General features: G+C 48.9%; 9 protein-coding genes across 9 annotated transcripts; 5 read left to right on the forward strand and 4 right to left on the reverse strand.

The window, feature by feature from the left end:
- Nucleotides 1–1,224: 1,224 nt before the first annotated feature.
- Nucleotides 1,225–5,487, forward strand: EV420DRAFT_1665036 (tRNA synthetases class I-domain-containing protein; the record flags this gene model as incomplete). The annotated part of the gene is made up of 16 exons (XM_060478966.1): nucleotides 1,225–1,261; nucleotides 1,308–1,468; nucleotides 1,513–1,727; nucleotides 1,778–1,942; nucleotides 1,990–2,607; nucleotides 2,653–2,769; nucleotides 2,815–2,896; nucleotides 2,945–3,103; nucleotides 3,155–3,325; nucleotides 3,373–3,879; nucleotides 3,931–4,086; nucleotides 4,132–4,335; nucleotides 4,392–4,503; nucleotides 4,560–4,732; nucleotides 4,791–4,925; nucleotides 4,982–5,487. The coding sequence occupies 16 exons, from the start codon at nucleotides 1,225–1,227 to the stop codon at nucleotides 5,048–5,050; spliced, it is 3,081 nt and encodes a 1,026-aa protein (XP_060333528.1). The 3' UTR covers nucleotides 5,051–5,487.
- Nucleotides 5,285–7,703, reverse strand: EV420DRAFT_129183 (uncharacterized protein). Its single transcript, XM_060468338.1, has 4 exons — nucleotides 6,829–7,703; nucleotides 6,556–6,773; nucleotides 5,544–6,507; nucleotides 5,285–5,487 (listed from the first exon to the last, which is right to left on the reverse strand). Exons 1-4 carry the CDS (start codon nucleotides 7,455–7,457, stop codon nucleotides 5,376–5,378), a joined length of 1,923 nt encoding a protein of 640 aa, XP_060333529.1. The 5' UTR covers nucleotides 7,458–7,703; the 3' UTR covers nucleotides 5,285–5,375.
- Nucleotides 7,704–8,543: 840 nt separating this feature from the next.
- EV420DRAFT_129280 (GNAT acetyltransferase 2-domain-containing protein) lies at nucleotides 8,544–12,677 on the forward strand. The gene is made up of 10 exons (XM_060468340.1): nucleotides 8,544–8,798; nucleotides 8,851–9,145; nucleotides 9,191–9,787; nucleotides 9,839–10,672; nucleotides 10,735–10,851; nucleotides 10,898–11,037; nucleotides 11,091–11,233; nucleotides 11,283–11,683; nucleotides 11,734–12,020; nucleotides 12,072–12,677. The coding sequence occupies exons 1-10, from the start codon at nucleotides 8,602–8,604 to the stop codon at nucleotides 12,280–12,282; spliced, it is 3,222 nt and encodes a 1,073-aa protein (XP_060333530.1). The 5' UTR covers nucleotides 8,544–8,601; the 3' UTR covers nucleotides 12,283–12,677.
- Nucleotides 12,581–16,000, reverse strand: EV420DRAFT_129268 (gamma-tubulin complex, DGRIP84/SPC97 component). Its single transcript, XM_060468339.1, has 9 exons — nucleotides 15,869–16,000; nucleotides 15,534–15,821; nucleotides 15,245–15,487; nucleotides 14,410–15,200; nucleotides 13,945–14,363; nucleotides 13,473–13,891; nucleotides 13,265–13,422; nucleotides 13,200–13,206; nucleotides 12,581–13,144 (listed from the first exon to the last, which is right to left on the reverse strand). Exons 1-9 carry the CDS (start codon nucleotides 15,944–15,946, stop codon nucleotides 13,004–13,006), a joined length of 2,544 nt encoding a protein of 847 aa, XP_060333531.1. The 5' UTR covers nucleotides 15,947–16,000; the 3' UTR covers nucleotides 12,581–13,003.
- Nucleotides 16,001–16,044: 44 nt separating this feature from the next.
- Nucleotides 16,045–17,525, forward strand: EV420DRAFT_1305101 (uncharacterized protein). The gene is made up of 3 exons (XM_060468470.1): nucleotides 16,045–16,161; nucleotides 16,211–16,660; nucleotides 16,714–17,525. Exons 1-3 carry the CDS (start codon nucleotides 16,114–16,116, stop codon nucleotides 17,194–17,196), a joined length of 981 nt encoding a protein of 326 aa, XP_060333532.1. The 5' UTR covers nucleotides 16,045–16,113; the 3' UTR covers nucleotides 17,197–17,525.
- Nucleotides 17,519–19,189, forward strand: EV420DRAFT_1527233 (uncharacterized protein). Its single transcript, XM_060472452.1, has 4 exons — nucleotides 17,519–17,692; nucleotides 17,749–17,799; nucleotides 17,853–17,982; nucleotides 18,031–19,189. Exons 1-4 carry the CDS (start codon nucleotides 17,682–17,684, stop codon nucleotides 19,060–19,062), a joined length of 1,224 nt encoding a protein of 407 aa, XP_060333533.1. The 5' UTR covers nucleotides 17,519–17,681; the 3' UTR covers nucleotides 19,063–19,189.
- Nucleotides 19,190–19,213: 24 nt separating this feature from the next.
- Nucleotides 19,214–20,373, forward strand: EV420DRAFT_1640098 (hepatocellular carcinoma-associated antigen 59-domain-containing protein; the record flags this gene model as incomplete). Its single annotated transcript, XM_060477054.1, has 7 exons — nucleotides 19,214–19,311; nucleotides 19,362–19,526; nucleotides 19,584–19,673; nucleotides 19,727–19,936; nucleotides 19,988–20,100; nucleotides 20,151–20,287; nucleotides 20,338–20,373. 7 exons carry the CDS (start codon nucleotides 19,214–19,216, stop codon nucleotides 20,371–20,373), a joined length of 849 nt encoding a protein of 282 aa, XP_060333534.1.
- A 74-nt stretch (nucleotides 20,374–20,447) lies between these two features.
- EV420DRAFT_1477521 (tripeptidyl peptidase A) lies at nucleotides 20,448–22,836 on the reverse strand (the record flags this gene model as incomplete). The annotated part of the gene is made up of 13 exons (XM_060469423.1): nucleotides 20,448–20,518; nucleotides 20,553–20,574; nucleotides 20,628–20,879; nucleotides 20,928–20,937; nucleotides 20,988–21,149; nucleotides 21,198–21,219; nucleotides 21,273–21,374; nucleotides 21,424–21,471; nucleotides 21,527–21,602; nucleotides 21,657–21,755; nucleotides 21,811–21,899; nucleotides 21,952–22,384; nucleotides 22,438–22,836. 13 exons carry the CDS (start codon nucleotides 22,834–22,836, stop codon nucleotides 20,448–20,450), a joined length of 1,785 nt encoding a protein of 594 aa, XP_060333535.1.
- A 302-nt stretch (nucleotides 22,837–23,138) lies between these two features.
- Nucleotides 23,139–25,819, reverse strand: EV420DRAFT_129355 (peptidase S8/S53 domain-containing protein). Its single transcript, XM_060468341.1, has 10 exons — nucleotides 25,301–25,819; nucleotides 24,650–25,249; nucleotides 24,345–24,601; nucleotides 24,277–24,288; nucleotides 24,152–24,227; nucleotides 24,015–24,100; nucleotides 23,947–23,956; nucleotides 23,640–23,894; nucleotides 23,562–23,583; nucleotides 23,139–23,496 (listed from the first exon to the last, which is right to left on the reverse strand). The coding sequence occupies exons 1-10, from the start codon at nucleotides 25,709–25,711 to the stop codon at nucleotides 23,441–23,443; spliced, it is 1,785 nt and encodes a 594-aa protein (XP_060333536.1). The 5' UTR covers nucleotides 25,712–25,819; the 3' UTR covers nucleotides 23,139–23,440.

The raw sequence follows: 25,819 nt of genomic DNA on the forward strand, positions 1-25,819 counted from the left end.
AAATAGATTTCTAATTCCTGGTTCTGATCCCGGCTTCTTGGTTTCCTCCTGGTGTCCAAAATTTGTTCAACATGGTGCTTAGTGGTAATTCTGCCGGCTTGTCTGCCTCTAGGCTTTCTGAGCGGGCGGTATTCGACTTCTCGGTGTGCCGCAATTCAGCGTTGACCCCCACGTCCTATCACCAGACGCAAAGAACTCGGAATCACGTTGCTACTAATGAGGCTTTAGAAGAGAAGCTGAAGGACATGTCTCTTGTTTTCCAAAATCTTACATAATCGCCAGGGTTGAAGCGGCCATCCGATGCCACCCGAAAGCGCCGATAGCTAAGCCATCTCGGACACGTCCAAGAGCCAGAAGACCAGCTCAGGTTAATTTGATATCGACATAACCGTCTCTGCGCATTTCCAGGAACTTTGTCTGCAGAATAGCGCCAATAGACCGTATCTCCTGCAATATGATTATCATTTTCCAAAATCAAACCGAAAGAGTTATCAATGCTCACTACTCTCACACAATGAATCATAGCAGATGGTATAATGTCATTTATGGAAGTGGAGCCGCTTTCTTTTCTATACTAAGGTCGGGGTTTGTCGAACGGTTATCTGTTTATGCAGATAAAGCAGGAATACATTCTGATTCCGTCGCTAACGACAGGTCGAGGTTCAGAGAAGATCATCCAAAATCAGAGAGCTCTGAAGAGGGAGACAGACTAGGCTGGGTGATAATCGATAACCTCCCGCTGTCTGTGCTGTTCGCCCACTGGTCGATGAATTTCTGTCCTAAGGAGATGGGCGCGAGTCATCAAAGTCGAGCACGTTCATCCCATCTTTTAGTTTTGTGAGACGGGACTTGGAGGGGGAACTTGAGTAGAGTATGGACAAGACTATCAAGGCGTCTGTAGAAAATGAGGAGCATGGGACTCATGGGTAAAGCACTCTTCTGCAGGTACTTCGATTGACTAACACCAGCCGCTATTTACATCCTGGACGTTGAAGAGAATACTCCGTCTGGGATACGAGCAAAGGAAGAAAGAATAATAAGTAGCGTCGCCATTGTATCGAGGGCCAGGGCTATAGCTAGTAGTATCTCGTAGACAGACGGACAGGAGTCATTTGTACGAAAAAGGAAGCAATCAAAATTGCGAGTCACGATCGCATCTGTATGCTGAGTCGCTTTCATCGATTCGCATTTCGTCTCCATCCATCGCGTTCTTTCCTTTCCACCATGTCGTCTCAATCGGAGCCCAATTCGAAGAGCGCAGGTCTGTCACTCGCATTCATTTTCGTGCTGTGCTTATTCCTTTATAGCCAAAAAAGAAGCCAAGAGGCTCGAAAAAGAGGCCAAGCTCGCGGCCAAGGCATTAAAGACCAACAACAACAATTCCGGGGAGAAAAAGATCAAGGTGGAGAAGAAAAAGGAGGAGGAAGAGGTTTTTGTCAACACGACGCCCAAAGGCGAGAAGAAGGGTGTGTGACTTGCACTGTTACTTCTCTTTTTTTTGATCATGGGTAGATCTCTCGCAACCCATGTCGGCAGGGGTACAACCCCATCGCGGTAGAGTCGGCATGGTACGACTGGTGGCATGCCCAGGGATTCTTCAAGCCAGAGTATGGTAGTGAAGCGAACGAGGAAGTCTTCGTTGTCCCGGCCCCTCCTCCCAATGTGACGGGCAGTCTGCATATCGGCCATGCGCTGACAACAGCAATACAGGATTCACTCGTTAGGTGGTGAGTCGGGTGCAAGCCGTCTGCTGTGTTATGGGTTGACGACCAAATAGGAACCGAATGCTTGGGCGTAAGACGCTATTTTCTCCTGGCTTTGATCATGCGGGAATCTCGACGCAGAGCGTGGTGGAGAAACGGTTGTTCAAAAATGAGGGAAAGACGCGACATGACCTTGGACGAGAGAGGTTTTTGGAGACGGTCATGGATTGGAAGAACGAGTGAGTCAATCTTCTGTAATATGCGCTTAGGCTAATGTCCATTGTAGATACCAAGCGAGGATAACTAACCAGCTCCATCGGTTAGGTGGGAGCTACGACTGGGATCGCGTCGCGTTCACGATGAATGAGAGTCTGAGCAAAGCTGTTATTGAGACGTTCTGTAGGCTACACGAAGACGGGATCATCTATCGCGCAAATAGGCTCGTGAACTGGTGTGTCCGTCTCAACACGACACTTAGCAATCTAGAGGTCGACCAGAAGCAGTTGACGGGGCGCACGTTGATGAACGTGCCAGGGTATGACGCGAAAGAGAAGTTTGAGTTTGGGGTTATCACGAGTTTTGCGTATCCGTTGGAGGATGGGGAGAAGGTGGTGGTGGCGACGACTCGTCCCGAGACAATGCTAGGCGATACGGCCATTGCGGTGCATCCCGACGACGAGAGGTATCGACACCTTCACGGCAAGTATGCAGTCCACCCGTTTGTAGAGGGGAGGAGGATCCCAATTGTCACAGATGAGATGGTGGATCGGGAGTTTGGGACCGGCGCGGTGAAGATCACGCCTGCTCATGACCAGAATGATTGGGAAGTTGGTGTGAGGCATAACTTGGAGGTAGTGAATATTATGAACGATGATGGAACGTTTAATGAGCATGCAGGCCAGAGGTTCAAGGTGAGTGCGTCAATTACACTTGTGCAAGGTACTGATAGTGTGATCATACAGGGTATGAAACGCTTCCATGCCCGTGTTGCGGTCGTTGAGGCTCTCAAGGAAGCTGGACTGTTCGTTGAGACAAAGGATAACCCTATGATGATTCCCATTTGCAGGTCCGTATCCGTCCTTCTTTACTAAACCTTCTCATATTCCTTTAGCAAATCCGGCGATGTCATCGAACCCATACTGAAGCCCCAGTGGTGGGTAAACTGCAAGCCTCTCGCCGAGGAAGCTATCAAGGTACGTGGCGTTTTCTGGCCAGTATTGCTTACTGACGAGACATTACAGCGAACACGCGCCGGCGAGCTCATCATCGCGCCTAAACAATCCGAGAACGAGTGGTATCGCTGGCTGGAGGGTATCCAGGACTGGTGCATCTCCCGTCAGCTCTGGTGGGGCCATCGCTGTCCAGCCTATTTTGTGAACATCCAAGGGAAGGAGCAGGATGTAAGCGGTTTCTTTTCCTTCTACTTTTCATGTCTTGATAAACATGTGCAGAAAAACGATGGCAAAAACTGGATCGTGGGTCGGACACTCGAGGAAGCGACGGAGCGCGCCAAGGTGCTTGCTGCTGGTCAGCCGTTCACGCTGGAGCAGGATGAAGATGTGCTCGACACTTGGTTCTCTTCTGGATTGTGGCCTTTCTCAATCATGGGCTGGCCGGAAAAGGCGTGTTCATCTCTTTTTTGGTGTATATTATCTGATTGGTTCTGTAGACACCCGATTTTGAGAAATTCTACCCCTCATCTCTTCTCGAGACAGGTTGGGATATCCTCTTCTTCTGGGTAGCAAGGATGGTTATGCTGGGAATCAAGCTCACAGGGAGGGTGCCATTCAAGGAAGTGTATTGTCATGCAATGATTCGTGACGCACACGGGAGGAAGATGAGCAAGTCTCTCGGGAACGTTATAGACCCGATTGATGTTATACAGGGTTTGGAGCTGGAGAAATTACACGAGAAGCTCCTCGAGGGAAACTTAGACGAAAAGGAGATCAAGAAAGCGAGAGAAGGCCAGAAGAAGGACTTCCCCAAGGGTATTCCTCAGTGTGGGACTGACGCGTTGAGGTTTGCCCTCTGTGCTTATTCAGGTGGAGGGCGCGACATCAATCTCGAGATCCTGCGCGTAGAAGGATACAGGAAGTTTTGCAACAAGATTTTCAACGCGACCAAGTTTGCGATGCTCAAACTAGATGGAGAGTTTGTCCCTGAAGCGGATGCCAAGGTGTGTTCGTATGCTGGCTTAGGTTTTACTCTAACTGAGGCTGGTTTGTAGCCTACGGGCAAGGAGAGCCTAGTGGAGCGCTGGATCCTGCATAAACTCAATATCGCCGCCAGGGAGATCAACACCCAAATGGGAGAGCGCAATTTTATGATGACCACGACGGCGGCATATAACTTTTGGCTGTACGAGTTGTGTGATGTCTATATTGTAGGTGCTACGACATTGTGGTTTCTACTACTAATGGTCAAATAGGAAGCGATGAAACCCATGACGGACGACAAGGCGCCGATAGAGACGAAGAAGTCTGCCCAGCAGACGTTGTATACATGTTTAGATTACGGACTGAGGTTGTTGCACCCCTTCATGCCGTTCGTGACTGAAGAGCTATGGCAGCGTCTCCCGCGTCGACCGGGAGACACAACTCCATCCATTATGATTTCGAGGTTCCCGGTATTTGTGAGTGCGCGCTTGTTTAAGTGACATTGGATGTTGACCTCGGCCTTGGCTACTAGGATGAGGCGTTCGTGTTTGAGGATGCAGATAGGGAATTTGATCTAGTGTTCTCCGTGCTCAAGGCTGGACGGTCCTTGGCCGCATCGTATAATCTCCAGAGTGATATACAGTGTGCGTGAGATTTTCTTTTTAGCGTGGTCTATGGCTGATGAAAGGGCTTTATGTAGTCTTCATACACGCGCAGGACGATGCGAGGCTCATTGAGAGTCAGCTACCAACGATGGTTGCTCTGACGAAAGGATGCAAGAGTGCTGTGGTCGTGAGCGATTCAAAGGACGTTCCTGCCGGATGTGGAAGTAGCGTCGTGACCAAATCGATTGTCATACATACACTTGTGAGGGTGAGTACATCTTCCTTTCCTTTCCTTTGGCGATGTCCCTGAGCCAGGTATTGGGTAGGGCCTGGTGGATCTTGACCGTGAGATTGCGAAATGTGAAAAGAAGCTGGATATAGCGCGGTTGAGCCTCTCCAAACTAGCCAAGTTTGAGAATGAGACTCTTCCGGAGAATGTGCGGTTGGCAAATGAGGAAAAGGTGAGCATATGCTGGATGTTTGGGGTCGTATTCTGATTGATTGGATGCTGTTATAGAAAAAGACTTTGGAGGCGGAGATAATGACATTGGAAGCGTCACAGAAGATGTTTGCAGATTTAAAATAGAAGTATGTAGGATTAGAATGGCTGGAAGATGGATGTATCCATTGATTTAGAAATTGGTCGCGTTGTGCTAATTTTGGTTTGCGGCATATTCCAGTCAGCTGTCGGCTTCGCCTTTTTCTTCCGACAGCTGAATGGATGTGCATGACCGATAAGTACTAGTACTGAAGTAATTTTATGCTTGGTTATGAAGCAGGCTGTCGAGAATGTGATTCACGGAGAATATCTTATCTCATCTCATCATTATACGACACGGTACCATCAGGAACACCGGACGCAAGTGATGAATGTGCATCTACCCGATCTCTATTGTCCTCGATTTGATTATTTACTTGCTCAAAGCACGGTGATCTCGACAAGAGAATGTCTTGATCAATGCTTGCAGGCCATCAGTGACATAACCATAAACATAGCTAGGAGACTCGTAATAGTCATCAAACCTGTAAAGATACGGTTCAGCCAATCGAATTGAGACTCTCGTAAGAACCTGACATACGTAGCTGTGACCCTCCAAGTGAGGAGCTGTTCGCGCGATGAGGGTGATGCAGGGCACTCTACGGGTGTAGGTTTGGCCCGGTGGCGCTTTTCAGCCTGCACCGAATCAGCCACCTTGATACGATCCATTAACGCTTCCTCTGCGCCCTCCACAGAAGAGAAAAGTAGTTCGGAGCCATCAAATTTCACTGTACTCCAAACATCCGCAGCTGCCTCCTCGTCGGGCCACTGGCAGAGAATCTGCGCCCAATCCCGAATGCAGCGCACCAAGTCGCGTTTAGGCTGCTCCTTGTGGCAGATGTCATCTGGATCGACCCCCTGTTTCTTTGGAGGCGTCCAATCCGGGTCAGTCAAAGGACCACCTTGGGCCGCACGCTCAGCAAAGCTGCTGAGATTGCTCTCCCGCTCAGGGTAACTATCATCGAACAGATCCTCGTCGCAAGTGAGTCCTCCGGCGTCTATCAGACTTCGAAGCCAGTCCTGCGCGTCCTCTAGTCCGGGAAACAGTTGCACTAGGGCATCCAAGGCATCCCGTTTCGCCGTCTCCAACCCGTCTCTGACTACCTGGAGTGCGTGGGCTCGTTGCTCCTCGTCTGAAATCGTGGAGAGGTATTTCATAATGACAAGAATGGTTGAGTTGTGATGAGAAATACCGTCCTCAATCAATCTATCGAGCAAGCAGACGACATCTTCCGTTTGAGATGCCTTTGCGAGAATTTTCGCGGCGTCCGTGTAGGGAATGGAAGGCTCTTCCCCGAAAATATTTTGCTTGATCGAGATTAAGAGTGAAGACTCGATGTCAGGATAGTCCGACACCAAAGAGGTGTACAGATGAACGGACGGAGCCTCGAAGAAACTGTTAATGCGATGACGATGTCTCTCAGAATAGAGCCGAAGGGCGGCCGTTCTCATTTCCGCCGACCAATGATCATCCCAGAAAGCAAGGCCAATCGCGTTCTCCGATTCTGCAAAACAGTCAATTAGGTGAGCGCCAGAAGGTGAGAAAACCGTACCACCGGGCGTTCGGCGAATGAGATTGAGAACATCATCGTAACTCTCGCCCCATATAGCTTCATTAGGTGGGATTCTTGAGCCCCTAATAGCCGAGAAAACGAGGTACTCTCTCCACATCCAAGCCATATAATCACCAACTAGGTGGTCCCCATCGTACACGGTCTGCTGGTTTGAGTCGGTGATGACAAGCCTCCTGGTCCATTCAAAGTAATCACCGCTGGAATAAAACACATTAGCATTCATGATGTGAAGATAGCAGACAGTTCACGAACAGGCAATTAGCAACTTGGTCCGCAACAGATGAGCACAACATCAGACAGCTACGGACAAGCTCCATATCTGCGTTCGTATCTGCCATTGCGAGCCATATGTCAGGAAGCCACTTGATTATCTCCTCCATGATGCACTGCAGCATCTGAGCCTGCTGGTCTCCTTGATCCTCTGGATTGTATTTCACATCCGTGGCAAGTTCGTTAACCAATGAGCTCAGAGAAACACAGTGAAGCTCATATGAAAGGTTCTGGACGGTGCTCTCATCCTCAGGGAGGACACTAAGAATGGAGGCAGCAAGTTTACGAGCGTTCTGAAGAGCTGCGCGGTTGCCAGGCGTCACCTTTATCACCTTCGCTCGCGTCAAGGCATCCGTGAGGATGTCGTTGAGGCGCTTCGCTGGCGATGGACCAGCTTTAGGAACTGGTACCGACACGACACGTCCCTTTCTTGCAGAAGCTGCTGTTGGAGCTGGTGCAATACGGCTACTACGGATTGGAGCTGGTGTGATCCGGCTGCTACGAATTGGAGCGGGTGCGATTCGACTGCTACGAAGTGGAGCAGGTGCGATTCGCGTAGGACGAATTTGTGTACCGGTCGTGATACGAGGTTTCCTTGCAGGGGCCGACATGACGATGAAGAGCGAGTCCTAGAGCGTAAGGATGCCTTCTCCTGCTCCCCACACTAGCCATCGCACCTCTTTAATTCCATTAGAGTGATCAGAACATGCAGTGAAAGGCTGTCAATAAGTAGCAGATGTCAATTGTCAAGAGTCCGGTCCGGGTCCTTCCGTGAGTCAGACGCTGCATGAATATTTGAGCCATATTTCCCACAAGCATCAGTAGCGAGCCGAATATTTACAGAGCCTCAAGGACAGTTATACATAATTCGCTCCAAATTTTCTACAAAACCAACACCGTCCTCGACGGTTGATTCACTTGTGATAAATGCGTTATGTTCTATCACCGGTTCTCTTGGTAACCTCATATCATTTGAGCATCCATCATTGGGTTTTGACAGGCTTAACAACTCTTCGCTGTTTCTCGGTTTTGACTCGGAGTATTTGACTTGACGGTCTGAGAATATCATTTAAACACTCATAACCGTAACAATCATCCCAAGCATCGAGCACCGAGACAGGTAGAGCTGATACCTGAGAAATTGGCAATCGTAGCTGAAGTGACTCTCACTGCTAACATTTCCGGTCGGCGAAAGAGGTAGATCTTGGAGCACTTTTGCAGCTTCGTCCATCCGCAGTACGCAGCGGAGGCTTTGGCAGAAATGTTGAACATTGCTTAGTCCACGCGAGCAGACCTATGCAGACCTATGCAAACAGTCGACCAGATTTCTGTGAGTATTGGCTTGCCCGAAAGGTCCACGTTGCCATTTCCTTACGATGTCCGAGATATCGGAAATATAGTACACGGTTAGTACGAAGCAAGTGATAAGTATTGGTGGTATGATAACTTATAAGTCGAGGGATTAGATCATGGTATCATGGTAAATGATAATTTTTGTTGTCGTGTTATATCGCATACAAGTATAGGTAGTATTGGTATGCAAGGCTGAGCATTTCAGAGTGCGGTATGTCGTGGACGATTATTTCTTGGTAGATCACTGGTTCGCCAATTAGGTGAAGGTAATGTTAACGTTTTACGTTGTTCGAGTTCAAGAAAAAGTCTTGCTCAAATGGCCGGCCCGCTCACGTGCAATCTTCCAAAATTTATCCTTCATCTTCCTCCGACTCCTCGACGGGCGTGTAGGGTCAGTAGACCATGCGCAAGCAACTAGATCCTCGCATACCAATATTGATCAACAACAATGTCAAGAAAAACCACAGGTCCTTCGTAGTATTGGTCGGAGACAAGGGCAGGGACCAAATCGTCAACCTTCATTTTTTACTGTCACAAGCTAGGGTCTCTGCCCGTCCGTCAGTACTTTGGTGCTACAAAAAGGAGCTCGGATTCACCACGTATGCCATTTGTTGTTCATACTCTGCTTACTTACCGATAGCATATTTCCAGCCATCGAAAGAAACGAGAGGCAAAAATCAAAAGAGATGTCAAACGCGGTATCCGTGAACCAAACGACCAAAATCCTTTTGAAATCTTCGTGACGGTGACCGACATCCGGTATACGTACTACAAGGAGTCGCATAAAATTCTCGGAAACACCTATGGCATGTGTGTACTGCAGGATTTCGAGGCCATAACACCGAATCTTCTAGCACGGACGATTGAAACGGTCGAAGGTGGTGGCTTGGTGGTGCTTCTGCTAAAGACGATGACTTCCCTTCGACAATTGTACTCCATGACTATGGTGAGAGTGTTGCTATTACCTGCAGGTTCATCTAACTCTTCGCAGGATATCCATTCAAGATATCGAACTTCATCTCACGACGCAGTTACTGCCCGTTTCAACGAGCGCTTCATCCTCTCACTAGGATCATGTCCTGACTGCCTTTTTCTTGACGATGAACTGAACGTTCTGCCCATTTCTCGCGGGAAGGATATCTCGCCTTATACTCCCCCATCTGAAGAAGCCTCGTCTTCCGAATTGCAGGAGCTAAAGTCGTCATTATCCTCTACCAAACCAGCCGGTGATCTCGTTCAGCTCACAAAGACACTTGACCAAGCCCAAGCCATCCTTACGTTTATCGAAGCTATTGCTGAAAAGACCTTGTCGTCAACAGTGACGCTCACAGCTGGACGGGGTCGCGGGAAGAGTGCTGCACTGGGACTAGGCATTGCCGCTGCCCTTGCTCATGGATATTCCAACATATTTGTTACCAGTCCCAGCCCGGAAAATTTGAAGACTGTTTTTGAATTCGTATTCAAGGGCATGGATGCACTTGGTTATGAAGAGCACCTCGACTATGATATCGCGCAGAGTACTAATCCAGATTTCAACAATGCGATTGTGAGAGTGAACGTCTTCAAGGACCATCGACAGACAATCCAGGTTAGTTGTGCGGCCGAGTTGACTTCAATGTCCCATTAATTTGTTTTTTAGTACATTCAACCCGAAGACGCTCATGTATTAGGACAAGCTGAACTGGTCATTATTGACGAGGCCGCCGCCATCCCTTTACCTCTCGTCAGAAATCTCATTGGACCTTACCTTGTTTTCCTTGCTTCCACGATAAACGGATACGAAGGAACTGGCCGCTCCCTTTCCCTCAAGCTCATCCAGCAGCTACGTGATTCCACCCGCCCGTCCATCCCCACCACCTCCACTACCAAAGACGACGAACCCAAAAAGCACGTCCAAACGACGACCAAAGCCGCTCCCAAAGCCCTCAGATCCCTCCGTGAAGTCAGCCTCACCACCCCCATTCGATATTCCCAAGATGATGAAATTGAAAAATGGCTCAACACCCTTCTCTGCCTTGTTCCTACCCCAGCATCGCCTACCCTCTCCTCCGGATGTCCACATCCATCGACCTGCGACCTTTACTATGTAAACCGGGACACCCTATTCAGTTTCCATCCTGCATCGGAGGCTTTCCTCCAGCGTATGATGTCTCTCTATGTGTCAAGTCACTACAAGAACCAGCCTAACGACCTTCAACTAATGTCCGACGCACCCGCTCACCATCTATTTGTCCTTCTCCCCCCCATCAGCGATGCTAACGCGTCCGTCCTGCCTGAACCATTGGTGGTCCTTCAGGTGGCTCTTGAAGGTTCAATATCTAAAGCATCCATCATGGAAGGTTTAAGCCGAGGCTTGAGATCGGGAGGTGACTTGATACCGTGGCTAATTGCAAACCAGTATCAGGAGGGGCGGTTCGCAGAAATGAGTGGAGCTCGAATTGTGCGAGTTGCTACGTCACCCGAAGTTGCGAATGTAAGCCTTCTCTGTCCATAGTTTTGCGTCTTTCAGTATTAACCGACATGTCCACTGAATAGATGGGCTATGGTTCAAGAGCTCTGCAGGCACTCAATTCATACTATAGTGGCGAGCTCTACAATTTCGATGACGCGGAGCGGCAAGAAGAGTATCCTGATATCACTGCGATTGATGCCGTGCGTTATATCTTCTCCAGAGATAATTTATCTCATATTTTTCTAGTCTACATCCCTTGACACTGACACCCCCACTGTTCGTTCACCAAAATCAATGCCTCCTCTTCTACAACGACTACCGGAACGGAAACCCGAGAATTTGGATTACCTTGGCGTGAGCTACGGGATGACTGGCCAGCTCCTGAGGTAAACTCATCTGTGTTTATATCGTGGATTTTGTGTTAACTGTCGTCGCTCAGGTTCTGGAAGCGACTAGGCTTTGTACCGTTGTATCTTCGCCAGACGGCTAGCGATCTGACCGGGGAACATACATGCGTTATGGTAAGAGGGCTCAACAGCTCTGCTGACAGTGAGCTGGAATGGCTAGCCGAATTCGCCGTCGGTAAACGAGTCAGATTTTACCTTCCTTCACGTTGATTAATCTTTATTAGATTTCCGATCGCGGCTACTTACCCTACTCTCATTCCCAAAATTCCGCGAGTTTGGATGTGTGACAGCACTGAGCGTTTTGGAGGCTATCAACACCTTCAGTGGCGTGAAGAACCTGGACAAGCAAGGCGGTGGCGTTAAAGCGCTTACCCCTGCGTTGCTACCAACAAAACTGACGCCTTTTGATTTGAAACGATTGGAGACATATGGCAATAATGTGTTGGATTTCCATGTCATCATGGATCTGATGCCTACGATTTCCTCTCTTTACTTCCAGCGACGATTGGATAAGCGGTCGGAAACAGCCGAAGGCAAAAGCGAGGGGTCCGTGAATTTGAGTGCAGCACAAAATGCTATCCTGTTGGGAATGGGGATACAGAGAAAGAGTGTCGAGGATATTGAGGTACGTCATATGAAACTACGAGAGGAATTCTTTGACCATGATCACGATAGGCCGAACTTTCGCTACCAGTATCGCAAGTCCTTGCTCTGCTCGTTAAGATTGTACGAAAGATTGCCAAGCGGCTCATAGATGTACAGAAAGAAGGTGTGACAGAATCAATGGGTCCGGATAGATCTTTGGAGGGTATGTCTCGTACGTCTGGACCCGTTGTGGAAATAACTGGGAACGCTCTCCAGTCGGTGGAAGAGGAACTTGAGGAAGCAGGAGAGCAGGAGAAGGAGGCCATGAAGGCAAGGGAACGGCAGCGCGAAATGATCAATGCCTTGGACCTAAAAAAGTGAGTGAAAGGATATTTTGACATCTCGTTTCGTCCTCTGATGCTGGCCAGATATGCTATTGACGATAGTGCGATGGACTGGAGTGCTGCTGAGAGCCGGGTTGCTGCTGGCGGCGTCAAGGCTGGACAGACTATCATAAGTGTCAAGAAGAGCAACGGGGTTGCGGGACAGAAAAGAAAAGTAGACGAGGATATCGGTGGTGGCGATGCAGGGAAGGAGAAGAAAACACGAAGAGGCTCGGGTAAGAAGGCAAAACACTAGCATTAGCCGTACTGTAATGATCTCGGTGTTATTGATCTATGTATATAGTAACGATATTGTATCGTGAACTCGAGCCTTACAGGCTAGACTCGACTAATCTAACCTTCGTGGTGGATGCTATATTTTGCTAATTCATTTGTCGTCATGCTTTTACTTCAAACCTGAAGTCAGTCAAACGGCTATGGTCTGTCAACCGGTCAACTTGTTCACAGAAAGGATTGCCAATACCACACTTTGGAAACAGATCAGATACATTACGTTCAGAGATCACTAAATCAGTGCCGAATCGAGTCCTGCACGTCTCCTACCTGAGGAGCATGCTTCATAGATCCGCAATGCTCGTAGCTTGGACACCGTCATGAAAGGTCAACATAATATAAACATTAACAGCACCACCTTGGCGCTTAGATCTAGACCTAGATGAATTGTAGTCCTAATTGACAGATATCGAAGGTGACAACCACAAGAACGCCCTCTTAAGTCGCGGGAGGGCACTGTCTTCCGCTATCATCCTTGTACCTGTAAATAATTCAACGCCCACCTATCAAATTGGGGAGACACCATTTATTGGCTCCACGGCAATTCAGGCCCAGGGTTGGCTCGGTCGAGCAAAGCAGTGATGAGGTAAGGGAAGGAAATTGTGAGATTCCTTGAGGTCGACTTGAAGCGCCCAGGATGTCCAGAGCGATGAAATAGCCGCGCCGGCAAGAGACCAAAAAAATTACGACGAGGGTACTGGCGGATGAGACGACGACGACGGTGGAGCTGCAGACGCAGTTTTGATGCTGCTTAATCGAACCACAAGCGGCAGAAGTGACACATTTTCACTGGATGCATAATACTGCACGCAGTCCAGGTATATCTGCAAGTAACGATAAGTGGATTGCCCCGTGTCGCAAGAGTACCTATTAACTCACCGGAAACCTGATACGACGTGGTCAGCACCAGGCAAGTAAAGTACCAGGACCAACGAAAGACTCACCAGTGGTTGAAGTTGGCCTCAAACTTGATAAATGTATCCCACCGCCGAGCTTGATCTTGTTCTGTTTCCATACCATCCACAGCTTTGTTCGCAGACCGTGTGAACGACGGCCCGTACATCGCAAACATTGAACATGTCGCAATTAATTTCGAGAACGCCTGTAGCCCCATGATAAGAAAACGCCACATAAGACGAAGGAGAAAAAAACCTTAATTAGCTTTGAGCTAGTCAGCATACACTCCTTGAGACAGGTATCCAGAAAATCTACATGATCTCTCAACAGCTGATCTACAGTGGATACCTTGTCTAGCTTTCCCTCCAACGCCCGCCAATTAGGCTCAAGGACCTCGAATGTCGCAAAAGCGAGAATCTGCTGTACGAAAGACAACATTCGCGCTCGAAGTAAAAACACTCGAGGTTTCCACTTCTCGAACTCTAGCTGGTCTCGCATTGTTCGACGCCATGTGGTCGTCTTATGGTCAATCCATACGGATGAGAGGGACTGCTCGGCGTGCTTCAGGTTGAGAAGGAAACGGAAGAGGAGCTGGTACCGTAGGACGGTTTTGCGCGATATAACGAGGGATAGGGGGAACTTGACATTGTAGTCAAAGACTAGTGCGTCGATGGCTAAGAAGTTGGAGGTAAGATCAGGGCACATCTCGGATAAAAAGAAAATTCACCGAGTAATGGCTTCTTCTCATCTCTCTCCTTCTCCTTCTTCTCATCTCTTCCTTTCGCGGGATCAATTTCGTCTCCGATCTGACCACTCTCCCCTACAACCTTCATCAACCATTCGTACAACCCGGAGGTAGCCATCGTTACTTTGACGTCCTCTCTGAACAAAGCTTCGTCACCGTGAACATCATTGTTCAACGCCAGGTCTAGCAGACTTTGTAATTTGATAATGGACACTGACTTGGCTGATTTGCGAAGTTCATTCTGAGAGAGGTCGAGAAGATGAGTCAGGAACGAGGAGTGGGATAGGAAGAAGTAGCGTTTGAAAGATCGGAGGCGAGGAATGAGTTGCTGGTCTTTAATCAAGAGCTGTAGGAGTGTCTGATTGGCGTGCGAATAAGCTTTCTCGATGAACGCATAAAACCTACGACCATATGAGCATCAAAGGCAGGTAAGACTGGGAAACTGACTTTTCATCATCCATACTGCACTCGTCATCGTCGTGCGGATCTCGCCGTATTTCAATGCCACACTCACGAATAACATTGAGATACTTTCCCGCGAGTAGAATTTTGTGTTTCCACCCTTCGAGCAGTGGAGGCACACAGGCGCCTCCGGGTAGCCTTCCGCCGATGGACCGAGGAGAGGGTACACCGGCTAAGTGCCGCTTCGACGTTGTAGACGACGTCCCATCCCTTAACGTATACCTCCGTTCCCAATATTCGTCGGTATAGTCCATCTCCAAAATGCCCCGATCGATGAACTTGGACTCTTTCACCAATAGCTCCTCATGTGAGTCCACCAATCTGCCAGTCGTCATCCATATTTTTAGCATGTTGACGTATGGCTTCCCCGCTGCTTTGAGTAGAGACCCGTATAACGTGTTCGCCGTGGGGTCTCCAGACATGTTTTGCGTCCGCTCGTATATGATCGTTAGGACTTCTCCTCCCTTGACAGCGATGCCGCTACTTGTAGTCAGGCCATTCTTGTCAATTTCTGAGAGAACGGCCTTGAGCTTTGCGCCTCCGATACCAAGGGCCTCGTTACGGGCTTCTTCCTCCGGATCAATACTCTCGCTATCAGATGAAGAGCCTGAAAGTTCCCCAGATGGATCATCCGCCGATCCTAGCTCTAAGATGAGTTGGTAGATTAACGATAGGGTATGAATAGTCGGATGCACGTAGAACCATAGTTTTTGAAGGGAGAACTGAGGAGAATAGTTGAAGGCATGTTCTAATTGAGAGAGGAGGGTTTGATAATCCTGCAGAGCATTAGTGGGATACGGTAACTGAACAGCGTGTGTACCTTGAGCATGTCACGGATGGCGGCACAGAGAGCATGGTTGACGAGGCCGTAGTCAAGATCGCTCCGATGTTCAATAAAGGATGAGATGGCTGTGTAATACGTGCCGAGAGGAAGTATTCGTTCCACGAGGTCGCGCAAAGACGAGTCCAGTGAGGGTGCAACAGTAAAATGAACGCCTTGTAAAGGATCATCTTCCTCAGGCGAGTAGTCGGGGTGAAAAGTCATGTATGTCCCTTCGATGCCCTATGAACGATGAGACGGTGACTGCACGAAAACTGGAACCACCAACCATGAGGACATAAAGTAGGTCCTCGAGAATAATGGCCTCTTGGATCTCCACCGACACATGATCCAGGTTCTCCTGTTTCCCTTTTCCCTTCGACTTCGGTGGAACGACACCACTGCTGACGCGAGAATTGAGGGGTGCACGCACGAAGGAAGTCTCGGCGATGAAAGAGGGCTCGTTGTAGCCGTCATGGCGAACTTCACGCGACGAATGGCCGCGCCCATCGATCTCGTTATCCAGCTCATCTCCCTGTACACGATTACGGCGCACTGACGCGATCGTGCCTGCAATCTGGACAATGATTGGCACGCAGAAGAGCGAAAAAGAAGGTTCCTTGCCTTGGTGTATTCCTTGGCTGACAGCGATATCTTTTTCTGGCGCGCGCCCGTCTTCGAACGTGGAGTGTAATAATCCATGAGTAATACGGGAACAAATTTTGAGCGTCTATTCGACGGCAGCGACGGTGCGATGGTGGTGGCAATGAAGTCGGTCGGTCACGTTGTCACACCTTTCACTGCAGGTCTCTTCGGTGCTCTCACCGACAATCCCAACAAAAGACAACGACGGTCGACCGTAGGCAGCGATGCGGGACAAGGGAATCTTCAATATCAAAAGGGCTCTGCCTCGCATGGTCAGTACATTCTGCTTTGTATCACAATATCCTCACTTTTTCGCGGCAGAGTTGGAACCCGGTCAACCTGTATAACCTTTGGGCACGGACAGTCGGCCCTTTAGCCCAAAAAATCGGGGACATGAAAACCAGTAACCGCACTCTTTTCCAGCAGCGTTGGCTCTCAAAGGCTCTTGTTCGCGCTTACCATGGCGACTACATCCCAGAAAAAATATTCAAACGATGGTATCTCTTAGAAACACTGCCCAACGTCCGACCTCGTTCTGCCAATACTGGGGACGATACAGCCATGTTGAATGCTTACGCGGCTAGACGAGAAAGGGTGGAGAAATACCATGTAGCGGAAGCCGAGAAAGGACTGGCTCCCGTCGGAAGTCTTATGTTCTCTCCCGTGGAACGGAGAATTGACGTCTTCATCTTCCGGTGCTGTTTCACACACAGTGTGTACGAAGCCCGTCGTTTGGTCATCCATGGTCATGTCAAACTCAACGGGAAGAAGGTGTGCATCTTATTGTCTACAGGCATGCATATCCTGAAAATCTTCATTTGTAGCATTCGGATGCCAATACGCGACTGGCACCTGGCGACATGGTATCCGTGGACCCAGATGCTATTCGATTCTTCAAAACGCCATCAGAGCCCGTCACGGACGTGAATGACTACGAAAAACTCAAAGGCAAAAACCCGAGCCTCACACCGTTTTATCTGCCTCACTACGCCTCACCTTGGCTTTTTATCCCCGCCTACATCGAACCCAATTTCGCGACCTGCTCCGCTGTGTACGTTCGCCATCCTACGGCCCGGCCAGGTTATTCTGAAATCCCCACACCGTATGACGCCGATGGAGATGTTATTCGTTTCGCATGGGAGTGGTATGCGAAGAGCAGGCCACGTATAAGATCAAAGTCACAACTGGCTAGAATGCCGGAAGACAGGGCGTTTGATCCTACACCGCTCAACCTTGAGGCCGAGAGGAAGAGACTTAGAAAGGCAGCGAAACAGAGGGCTGCTGCGATGTCTGGGGTGATCTTATAACGTAGCAACACTCAATGAAGGAGATGTTAGATTTCTCTCTGAGTATCAGCATCTATAGTGCACACATCTCACTACTGGAATATTGCCGCTTTTCGGGAATTTCGTACTTAATACGATATTCAATCATTCGTTTGGCTCGAATCTAAGTCCTTTTGCTCGGGCTGAAGCCAAATTTATCAGTCCAATAGACTCCAATTAGGCCTGACAATCTATATACGCGATAGTGCTGAAGTCACTGTCGAAGGCGCGCGGACTAGCTATGGGAAACATTCTTCCAAAAATAGTCGAGGGAAAAATTGCAGCCACATCTTTGATGACGCTTGTTTACCTGTTCCGTTGAGGTCCTCCTTGACCACCATCACCCACCATCCACCCACAACAATTCAGCTGTGCTTGTCTTCCCTGTCTGCCGGCTCTCTAAAAGTTAACTCTTCTCGGGAGCCTGTTTGGACGTTCGTTCATTAAAAACATATCTTCCCCATAAAATGGGTAAATGGTGGGGTTTCTGTTGCGGTGGCAATATCACGGTCTTGCTGACATACACGGAAACAGGACTTCTGACTATTGCGATGATGTCTTGAACGCAAAAATTAAAAGTCTTGTGTATGTGAACCATACTTGGGCTCTGAATAAATTCAATTCTGAGCTGTAACCAGATCCGGGGCTATCAAGCGTGCGATGCTAGAGAAAGAGAAGATGGAGCCCACTATCAGTTATGGTGATTTTGTAGAGGATTTGGAACCTGGGGACTCCTTCACTGCATCTATCATCGATATAATGGTCAAGGTGCGCAGCCTGCTGCTCTCTCTCGCTTGATTGATCAATGTCTATCAGGAGTTGGCTGACCGCCGGAACCGGCAAAACCTGGGCGATCGTAAACTTATAGCTGAACGTACGGCTAAGAGCCTTCGGGCACTCAGCATGGACTACAAGGTTATTCGCCGTCGGCCCGTCGCTCGGAGGCCAATGTTGTCAGAATATTTGACTTCGCCTCCAGCTCGGGTGGTGGACATGGACGATGACGACGAATTTGACCATCTACTTGATCCTATGTCATCGACCATAGAAGGTGTCCGAATCAACTCTAACCTTTATGATGCGTATGGTAGCGACAGCTGGAACGATGGATGGGGCGGTGGTGCCACTACAGTTGTCCAGCATCGCAGCCCTACCCCAACTGATGTCCTCTCTGGATCCGATCCCCAAACTCAATCATCCCCTCCAGCAGACGTTCGTCGTAATATTATGCCTTCATCGTTGTTCGCTCCCATCACCTCGTCGCACACTTCACCTAGCAGAGTATCATCCATACGCCGCCCCATTCGTTCAAGAACCGTCGATTTCAATGACTTTACCTCCCGCCGTCGATCGACTATACGTGACAGCCTCAGACAGTCGTTGGGAATCCTCTCGGAGGGTCCTGAGCCCAGCCATATCGCAGACTCCAGAGAAAGAGAGTCAGCTTGGACCTCGTCCTCTTCATCTGCTCGACGATTTTTCCCTCTTCCCAGACGAAGTCGACCGCGCGATTCGCCCCCTGCAGAAATAATAGACATCGTTGAGGACCGCAGTGAATCCAGGTCTGCACCAAGTTATTGGTTCCCTTTTCCTAGCCCTGTAACATCTCGTTCTCCTGTCAGCTCGCCTACTACCGAAGTTAGTGAAGAAAGGACCTTGGCTGTGCCGAGGCTCCGTCGTGGTGGAGTTCGAGCTCCCGAGTCCATGCTTTCTCGCCATGCTTCTCCCCTTGCCGATCTCGGTACCCTTCCTTCTTCTGTGTCTCTGGGTGACACTACAGATACTGGTGACCGAGACCGAGCTCGCTCCAGCCAGTCCGTGCCGCCAGAGACTGAATTAATATCGTAATTAATGTATAAAACGTTCATATCTATGTCAACACATGGACGACTTCTGTAGCTTTGGTTTTCCGAATAAATTACTTGGATTTGTTGTAGCATTTGCTTATGCCTTACCTTACTATGGCACAGCCACAGACTTCTTTATTTAAACTTGAACCATGATCAAGAAACGGTCCCGACCTCAGCCAAGAGTCCGTGAAGTGTCGCCAGAATCAGAGGACAAAGAGATAGAAGAAGAAGGTGACGATAAATTGCCGTGCGTTTTCCTTCCTGGTCATGGAAGTTTGTTCACAGTGACGGTTGTAGATTATCTGACCTCATTGAGCTCCGAAGACTGAGAAAGTCACGGCAGGGTATCGACGCAACGAAATTAAACAAGGGGGACACGAAAAAGAAACGGAAGCGTCCTGTTGAGGAAATACAGGAACAGGGAGGACTGAGGAAGGGTGCCACCATTGATCCCGAGGAGGAGTACGTCTGCGAATACGTTTCTCTTGTGACATGTTAATCATACGAATGTGGCTACAGCGACGAGGAAAGGGATGCTAGAGCTCGGAGAGTAGTGCGGTCGAACAACTTTACTCAACAGACCAATGCCCTCGACGTCGACAAGCACATGTACTAGACCATCATGTCTCCTCGCTGGCATACTGACCGACCATGCTCTGTAGGATGGCATATATAGAGGAAAACCTCAAGATAAGAAGCCACCCGCGCGACGATTCGGAGGACAAGAACAAACCCATGGATCCACAGGAGGCGCTGTACCAAATTTCAGACCGGTGGAAAGTTGATCAGCAGAAACCGACCGCAGACGACGGCAGCGTCACCAACAGTATATCAATGCTGACGGCCATACCTGAGGTCGACCTTGGCATGGAGTGAGTCATCGTCCTTTATGTCTGAGTGTTCACATGTAATGTCCCTGTCAGTGCGAGGTTGAAAAACATCGAAGATACCGAGAAAGCTAAACGCGTTGTTGCTGAGGGAAAACAGGAAAGACGGCCTATGAATAACGATGAAGCCCATCTAGCTGCTAATCGCTGTGAGCTCTCAATTCTGTTCCATTGCGTACTGGGATTTTGACACGCACAGTCTATCGACCCAACTTGAAATCTAAATCGGACGCTGACATTATGCGGGACGCCAAATTGGAGGCTATGGGTTTGCCTACTTCGGAAGACAAACCACAAAAGTCGAACGACAAACCTCAGATGGCTACGGACGAATTGGTCTGTGCTTAGTCATTCAAAGCCTTATATTCTAACTCGCTGCTACGCAGGTCATGAAGCGGTTCAAGAAACGAATGAAGAAATGACCTCCGTCGTTGTGTATATAATTGTACATCTTTACGGGTCTGTGGTATATATCTGTATTTTTGGTATGGATGCCTTAACCAGTCAGCAGGTCCTTGAGCTTCCCAAAGTTGGGGGTTCCAAGGCCGGTCGCTGTCATTCGTAAGCCTAAGGGCAACACTGAGGTTCTCATCATACTGACCTGGATCCCAGCCTTTAGTCGCCTATCGTATCATCGTCAGTTTGAGAAGATAGGTTACCTGACAGAAAAACCTACATTGAACCCGTCAGTACCGCAGCCAGGATTGTTCCCGGCCTTGATATCATTGAAACCCGCTAAACCTTTCTTGTAGAGTAGCGGGTTCAAAAATCCTAGGGTTGAGTTGGAGGCTTTCAGTTTGGCGTCATTCAGCAAAGCAACTAGTCCCGCGAACGTAGGCGCTGACGCTGAAGTCCCACCGATACTGGATGCTAATCCCCTGTACCAAATGCGATAGTTCACTGCATATGCGGAGACGTCTGGGATTCCCTATAATAATTGTAAGCAACATTGCTTGTACCCGGAAAATCAGCGTACTCTTCCGGAACTAGGATCTCGTTTAGTCATTGTCATTCAAAGAGATAAGCCTACGCGTACGCATTGTAAAGGCCCTCGTAGGTGCCATTGGGAAGGCCTGCGAGGTATTCCTTGACCGCTCTGTCCTGCCATTTGGGACGAGCGAAATAGTTACTGAAGCCGCCCCCGGAGAAATAGACCGCCCGCTCTGGGATGCCTGATGTTCCACCCACTGCCGTAACGCTGCAAACCTGTCATTTTAACTTAGCTGATGAGCTTATAACCACTTACTAGGGGCAAGACGCAGGGAAACCTAAAGGAAGCTGAGTTCCTTTTCATGTGCATGAAGATAATTACGAGACGAACTTGGAACGAATCTTTTGGCCTGGGTACCATCATTTGTGATGCACTCTCCGTTACCGACACCACTGTCGCCGCTGGCGAATAGTAAAGAGATACCGCGAACTCCTGCGAAAGCTTAGCAAAAGAAGAAGACGGGCAATGCTACGAAACGCACCGAGTTGTGCAAAGCCTTGACAGATACGACGTGCATAGTCCAAGGGAACTGAAGAAAATTTATAAGTATCAGTGATGCATCCCGTACATTTCGCCCTCTATACCGGTATTTTCCTCATCTCCATAACTCGTGGAAATAGTCGCCGGGAGGTCCTCTTGATCCAACATATAGTCAAGCCACTAGATGAGTGTCAACATCTTGCTAATTTTACTGATATTTGAGCAGGCACTTACCTCTGCGTAAGGTTCATTCGTATTGGAAGGAGCACTAGAATTGCTAGTCTGATATGGCGGGATAAAAGGTGGACGACCAGCCGTCGAATAGAAGGTAGACTAAAGCGGGATTTGTCTACAGAACGGAAATTGTTTCGGGTTCAAATGGACATACTTTGATAGGGAAACTCAACCCGAAAGCAAATTGAACGTCAAGGTTCGCCTCAGCGCCAGCCTGTGATACATTTTGAGGATTCTGGCCACCTTCATAGATCTTGAGCAAGAGCTACTGATCAAGCAATATGTGGCTGCTAACCATTTATCAACACGACTCCGAATTGAGAGCCCTGAGCTTCGGGTCGCTGTTCGCCATAGAAAGATTGCAAATCCTGATCATTGGCGTATTCCTCCAGGTACCCGGTAATACCGATGCCATTCTTAGATTGGTCCGTGGCGTTATAGTTAGCTGCGTTGTATAGTTGTTCGAGGCAGTTTAGAGTAATCGCATATTTGCAGCTGTTGTCGATGATGGCACCAGAGTCCAGATCCGTGGTCGTGCCATTCAATACTTTCATTGCCGCGGGCGAAGCATCGAAATCGTGGATGGTAGACCTGAAGCCCATCATACGAGAGAAAATGGTTGTGGGTTGGATGACATCGATGTGGTCGTGCAAATGAGGTGGTAGGCTGTAACTGGTCGTTCGAACAATGTACTCTCCGCTCTCGGCGTGTCTCCAGACATGATATTCCTGAGATCGAAGAACGTCTACTATACAATCGTAGAAGGCATGCATAGACTCACCGTGTCCAGCAACTTCTCGGCAAGGCTGACCGGGATATTGATGGTTAGCCAGTCCTTGGCTGAAGAACGGATGTATTCGCTTTCTGGAAGGCCGTAAGACGAAAGCCACGCGTCGACTGCTGTCAAACTTTCTGGATGAGGCACGACTAGGTCCTCTACCTCCTCCTTGGACAGGTATTCGCCATACCGGCTGTGAGAAGGATCGCTGACCTCGTACAGGTGTCGTTCAAGAGCGTCAAAATTGGATTGCCGAAGACCGATTCGCAGTTCTAGGATGTGACTGGAAGGAGCAAGTCCGTCGCGAATCCACTCTCGAGGAGGAACGACCGTCTCTTTGACACTATGCGCCGCTAGAGCACCAGAGGCAGCTAGGGAGAAAAGAGCGGTCCACAACTTCATGTCTGGAGGGGGAAGAGTCGACCAGAAGCCCCCAAAAGCTTCGAATCATTTTATACTGGCGTTGGTCATTACATAAATGTTCCTCCTCCCGGGATAGCCTTGACACATCACGAACCTGAGAATCCCTAAGTACATGCGCAGTGGATATGACCGGACTCGGACTGCAAGAAGCATCGTTCAAACTCAATTACGTCACGAAGGACGGGTGCCAGTGTGTGGTCGCTGAGAAACTTGTCAGGCAGTCTCTCCATGTAGAGCATACAGAGGCCAAGTGCGGCCTAGCCAGCCGAACTCATCGAGAACATTAAAATCGAAGACTGAGGGATAGGTTAGGGCACAGTCAACGTACTTGTGCAATGTACGAAACATAGCGCCGCATTACTAATTTTGGCGGGAAACATTTCAAAAAACATGGATACGTTTTTAGAACAGTCCTATTAGAATATCATCGAATTTGAACGGTTGTTAGCTTCAAAGCTTTCGTATTATCTCGGTCGGCTCGACAGTGATAACTTTCAGACATGCTATAACAAAGGAAAGTACATGTGAGTATGGATAGGGTAACGGATAGACAGCAATTGAAACGAGTGTGTAAGTTGAGATCCTAAGGTGCGAGAAGTTCTTTCAACCAACCAAAGTTAGGCGTTCCAAAGCCGGTTACTGGATTGTTAGTAGTCAGCATTAGACTGAAAGACGTGCTAGGCGCAACGAAAAACAGTACTCACTAGGATCCCAACCTTTGGTAGCCTAGATAGATAAACCATGTCAGTCCTGAGCAGTATTGCAGACCACCAAGCGCTCACATTGAATCCAGGAGTTCCACATCCAGGGTTGTTCCCCTCAGTGATGTCATTAAATGTCGCGCTGATCTCGTCCTTGTACAACAAAGGATTAACGAATCCCAGGGTCGGCAAACCTTTAGCGAGCCGAGCATCATTCAGCAACGCAAAAATAGCAGCTGCTGTAGGCGATGACGCGGAGGTGCCACCAACGGAGATAGTCGTGTTTTGGAACCACACTCGGAAACGACGTCCTTGGGCGGCGATGTCTGGGAATGCCTGGAAGAAAATGATGAGATTGATATCGAAAAGAGCCGAAATTCCAGCGTACTCGTCCTGATCTGGAGATGAGGGGAATGTTACTACAGATTCAGGCACAGACAAGAAAAGAACGCGTACCTGTTGAATAGTCCCTCGTAGGTACCTTCAGGTAACATGTTCAAGTAAGCATCGATAACTGCATCTTGGTATGAAGGACGAGAGAACTACACGAAGAAATCAATATAAGTAATGGTGGAATAATGGTGAAATCTCACGTAGTTGCTAAATCCACCGCCAGAGAAGTCTACGGCTATCTCGGGGACATTCACAGTTCCTCCGATTGCAGTCACACTAGCAAGAAGTCAGAAGGTCGCAGTTGGAAGCACGAGGGAGTGCGCACAATGGACATCCACTTGAATAGTATGCATGAGTGAATAGAATAGGAAACAGGGACACATTATCACATACGCGGGGAAAAGAGGCATGAACTGTGTCCTGTTCTGGCCATCGTTGGTAATGCACTGTTGGGTAGCGGGATCTGGGTTACCATCTCCTACACCACCGTCGCCACTGGAAAAGGTCAGGGTAACGCCCCGAGCGCCAAGTTGAGCAAAGCCTTGACATGTGCGACGAGCATAACTTTCTGGCACCGTTTGCTCGGCCTCTCCATAACTAGTGGAGATGACTCTGGGAGGATCAGGACGCGACAAAACAAAATCAAGCCACTAATGGAAAAAATGAGCAATTTGAATTGCGTCCACTTCGATACGCACATCATTATATGGTTCATTGGTGTTCTCGGTGGAAGTTTCATCCGGGATGAAAGGTGGACGACCAGCAGTCGAATAAAAGGTCCTGGGAATGGGAAACGCAAGTCCGAATGCGAACTGAACATCAAGATTGGCTTCCACACCAGCCAAGCTGATGTTCTGGTCATTTAGACCGCCTTTGACCGAAATGAAATCGAAAGTAGAACCAACGGCCTCGGGAACCTGGTCGTGGTAAAACAGCTGTAAGTCTGCTTCGTTCGCGTACTGCTCGAGATACGCGGTGACCCCAATGGAGCTGTCTTTGTTGCAATCGGAGGGAACATAGCCGACGGCGTTGTAGAGCTGTTTCAGACAGCTGACGGTGATGGAAACGTTACAAGCCGGATCGACGTCGTCGGTTTCAGCATCGAGCTTGGCTACATCGGCGGTATTCCCCAGGTCGAAATTTTCGAAATCAATGACAGTACTTTTCATGCCTTTCCAACGTCCAAACAACGTTGTAGGCTGTACAACATCAATGTGGTCTAGGAGGACTTCCGGAAGACTATAACGCGTCGTGCGGACAAGATAGTCTCCGTCAGTATGTTGCCAGACATGGTATGTCTACTCAGAGATGAGAAAGCATTAAGAGGATGAGATAATGCGACCGCTTACCGTGTCCAGCATTTCTTCAACCAACTGCACTGGTAGAGTAACTCTAACCCAGTCCCGTGCCGAAGACTCGGATACCTCGTCCACACCATATGAAGCAAGCCACTCATGCACAAGTTCGAGACTTTCAGCGTCGGGTGCAACCAACGCGTCGACCTCTTCTTTAGAAAGATGCTGACCGTAACGGGGATGGTCGGGATCGCTGACTTCCCAGAGGTGCTGTTCAAGAACATGAAAGCTGGGCTGGCGAAGACCGATTTGGAGCTCGATCATATGGTCTGGGGAAGGAAGGCTGTGTTTAGTCCATCCGTTGGGAGCGTTGAAAGTCTCTTTTTCCCTGGGAACCCATCGCTTCGTATCTGAACTTGCGAATGCGAATGGAACGAAGAACGCGACAAACGGTAGCAGCCTCATCGTTGCCAGACGCGTTTTACACGGAAGAGTGGGAATGAGAGACTCAAATTGCCCGGTACTTATAGGCCATCCGTGGGACAAAACTGGATATAAAATAGCGAGGTGATG

This window comes from Desarmillaria tabescens, assembly GCF_030435595.1.
Source record: "Desarmillaria tabescens strain CCBAS 213 chromosome Unknown EV420scaffold_10, whole genome shotgun sequence".
Lineage (NCBI taxonomy): Eukaryota > Fungi > Basidiomycota > Agaricomycetes > Agaricales > Physalacriaceae > Desarmillaria > Desarmillaria tabescens.

Excerpts from the sequence above, each read along its gene's own strand:
- EV420DRAFT_129268 (XM_060468339.1), bottom strand. The coding sequence starts at position 15,946 with ATGGATTATTACACTCCACGTTCGAAGACGGGCGCGCGCCAGAAAAAG. Across the intron at positions 15,201-15,244 it reads CCATCCGTGACATGCTCAAG|GATTATCAAACCCTCCTCTC; the intron begins GTACACACGCTG and ends AATGCTCTGCAG. Across the intron at positions 13,423-13,472 it reads CTAGCTCAAAGCTAATTAAG|GCGTTCTCGAAATTAATTGC; the intron begins GTTTTTTTCTCC and ends ATGGGGCTACAG.
- EV420DRAFT_129183 (XM_060468338.1), bottom strand. The coding sequence starts at position 7,457 with ATGTCGGCCCCTGCAAGGAAACCTCGTATCACGACCGGTACACAAATT. Across the intron at positions 6,774-6,828 it reads GACCAAGTTGCTAATTGCCT|CGGTGATTACTTTGAATGGA; the intron begins GTTCGTGAACTG and ends GTTTTATTCCAG. Across the intron at positions 5,488-5,543 it reads ACTTGGAGGGTCACAGCTAC|GTTTGATGACTATTACGAGT; the intron begins GTATGTCAGGTT and ends GTATCTTTACAG.
- EV420DRAFT_1527233 (XM_060472452.1), top strand. Across the intron at positions 17,800-17,852 it reads GCAAAAATTAAAAGTCTTGT|ATCCGGGGCTATCAAGCGTG; the intron begins GTATGTGAACCA and ends AGCTGTAACCAG. Across the intron at positions 17,983-18,030 it reads TCATCGATATAATGGTCAAG|GAGTTGGCTGACCGCCGGAA; the intron begins GTGCGCAGCCTG and ends AATGTCTATCAG.
- EV420DRAFT_129280 (XM_060468340.1), top strand. The coding sequence starts at position 8,602 with ATGCGCAAGCAACTAGATCCTCGCATACCAATATTGATCAACAACAAT. Across the intron at positions 11,038-11,090 it reads ATGACTGGCCAGCTCCTGAG|GTTCTGGAAGCGACTAGGCT; the intron begins GTAAACTCATCT and ends GTCGTCGCTCAG. Across the intron at positions 11,234-11,282 it reads GCTAGCCGAATTCGCCGTCG|ATTTCCGATCGCGGCTACTT; the intron begins GTAAACGAGTCA and ends AATCTTTATTAG.
- EV420DRAFT_129355 (XM_060468341.1), bottom strand. The coding sequence starts at position 25,711 with ATGAGGCTGCTACCGTTTGTCGCGTTCTTCGTTCCATTCGCATTCGCA. Across the intron at positions 23,584-23,639 it reads GTGGAACTCCTGGATTCAAT|GCTACCAAAGGTTGGGATCC; the intron begins GTGAGCGCTTGG and ends TTATCTATCTAG. Across the intron at positions 23,497-23,561 it reads TACCAAAGGTTGGGATCCTA|TAACCGGCTTTGGAACGCCT; the intron begins GTGAGTACTGTT and ends CTAACAATCCAG.
- EV420DRAFT_1305101 (XM_060468470.1), top strand. The coding sequence starts at position 16,114 with ATGCGGGACAAGGGAATCTTCAATATCAAAAGGGCTCTGCCTCGCATG. Across the intron at positions 16,162-16,210 it reads AAAGGGCTCTGCCTCGCATG|AGTTGGAACCCGGTCAACCT; the intron begins GTCAGTACATTC and ends TTTTCGCGGCAG. Across the intron at positions 16,661-16,713 it reads TCAAACTCAACGGGAAGAAG|CATTCGGATGCCAATACGCG; the intron begins GTGTGCATCTTA and ends CTTCATTTGTAG.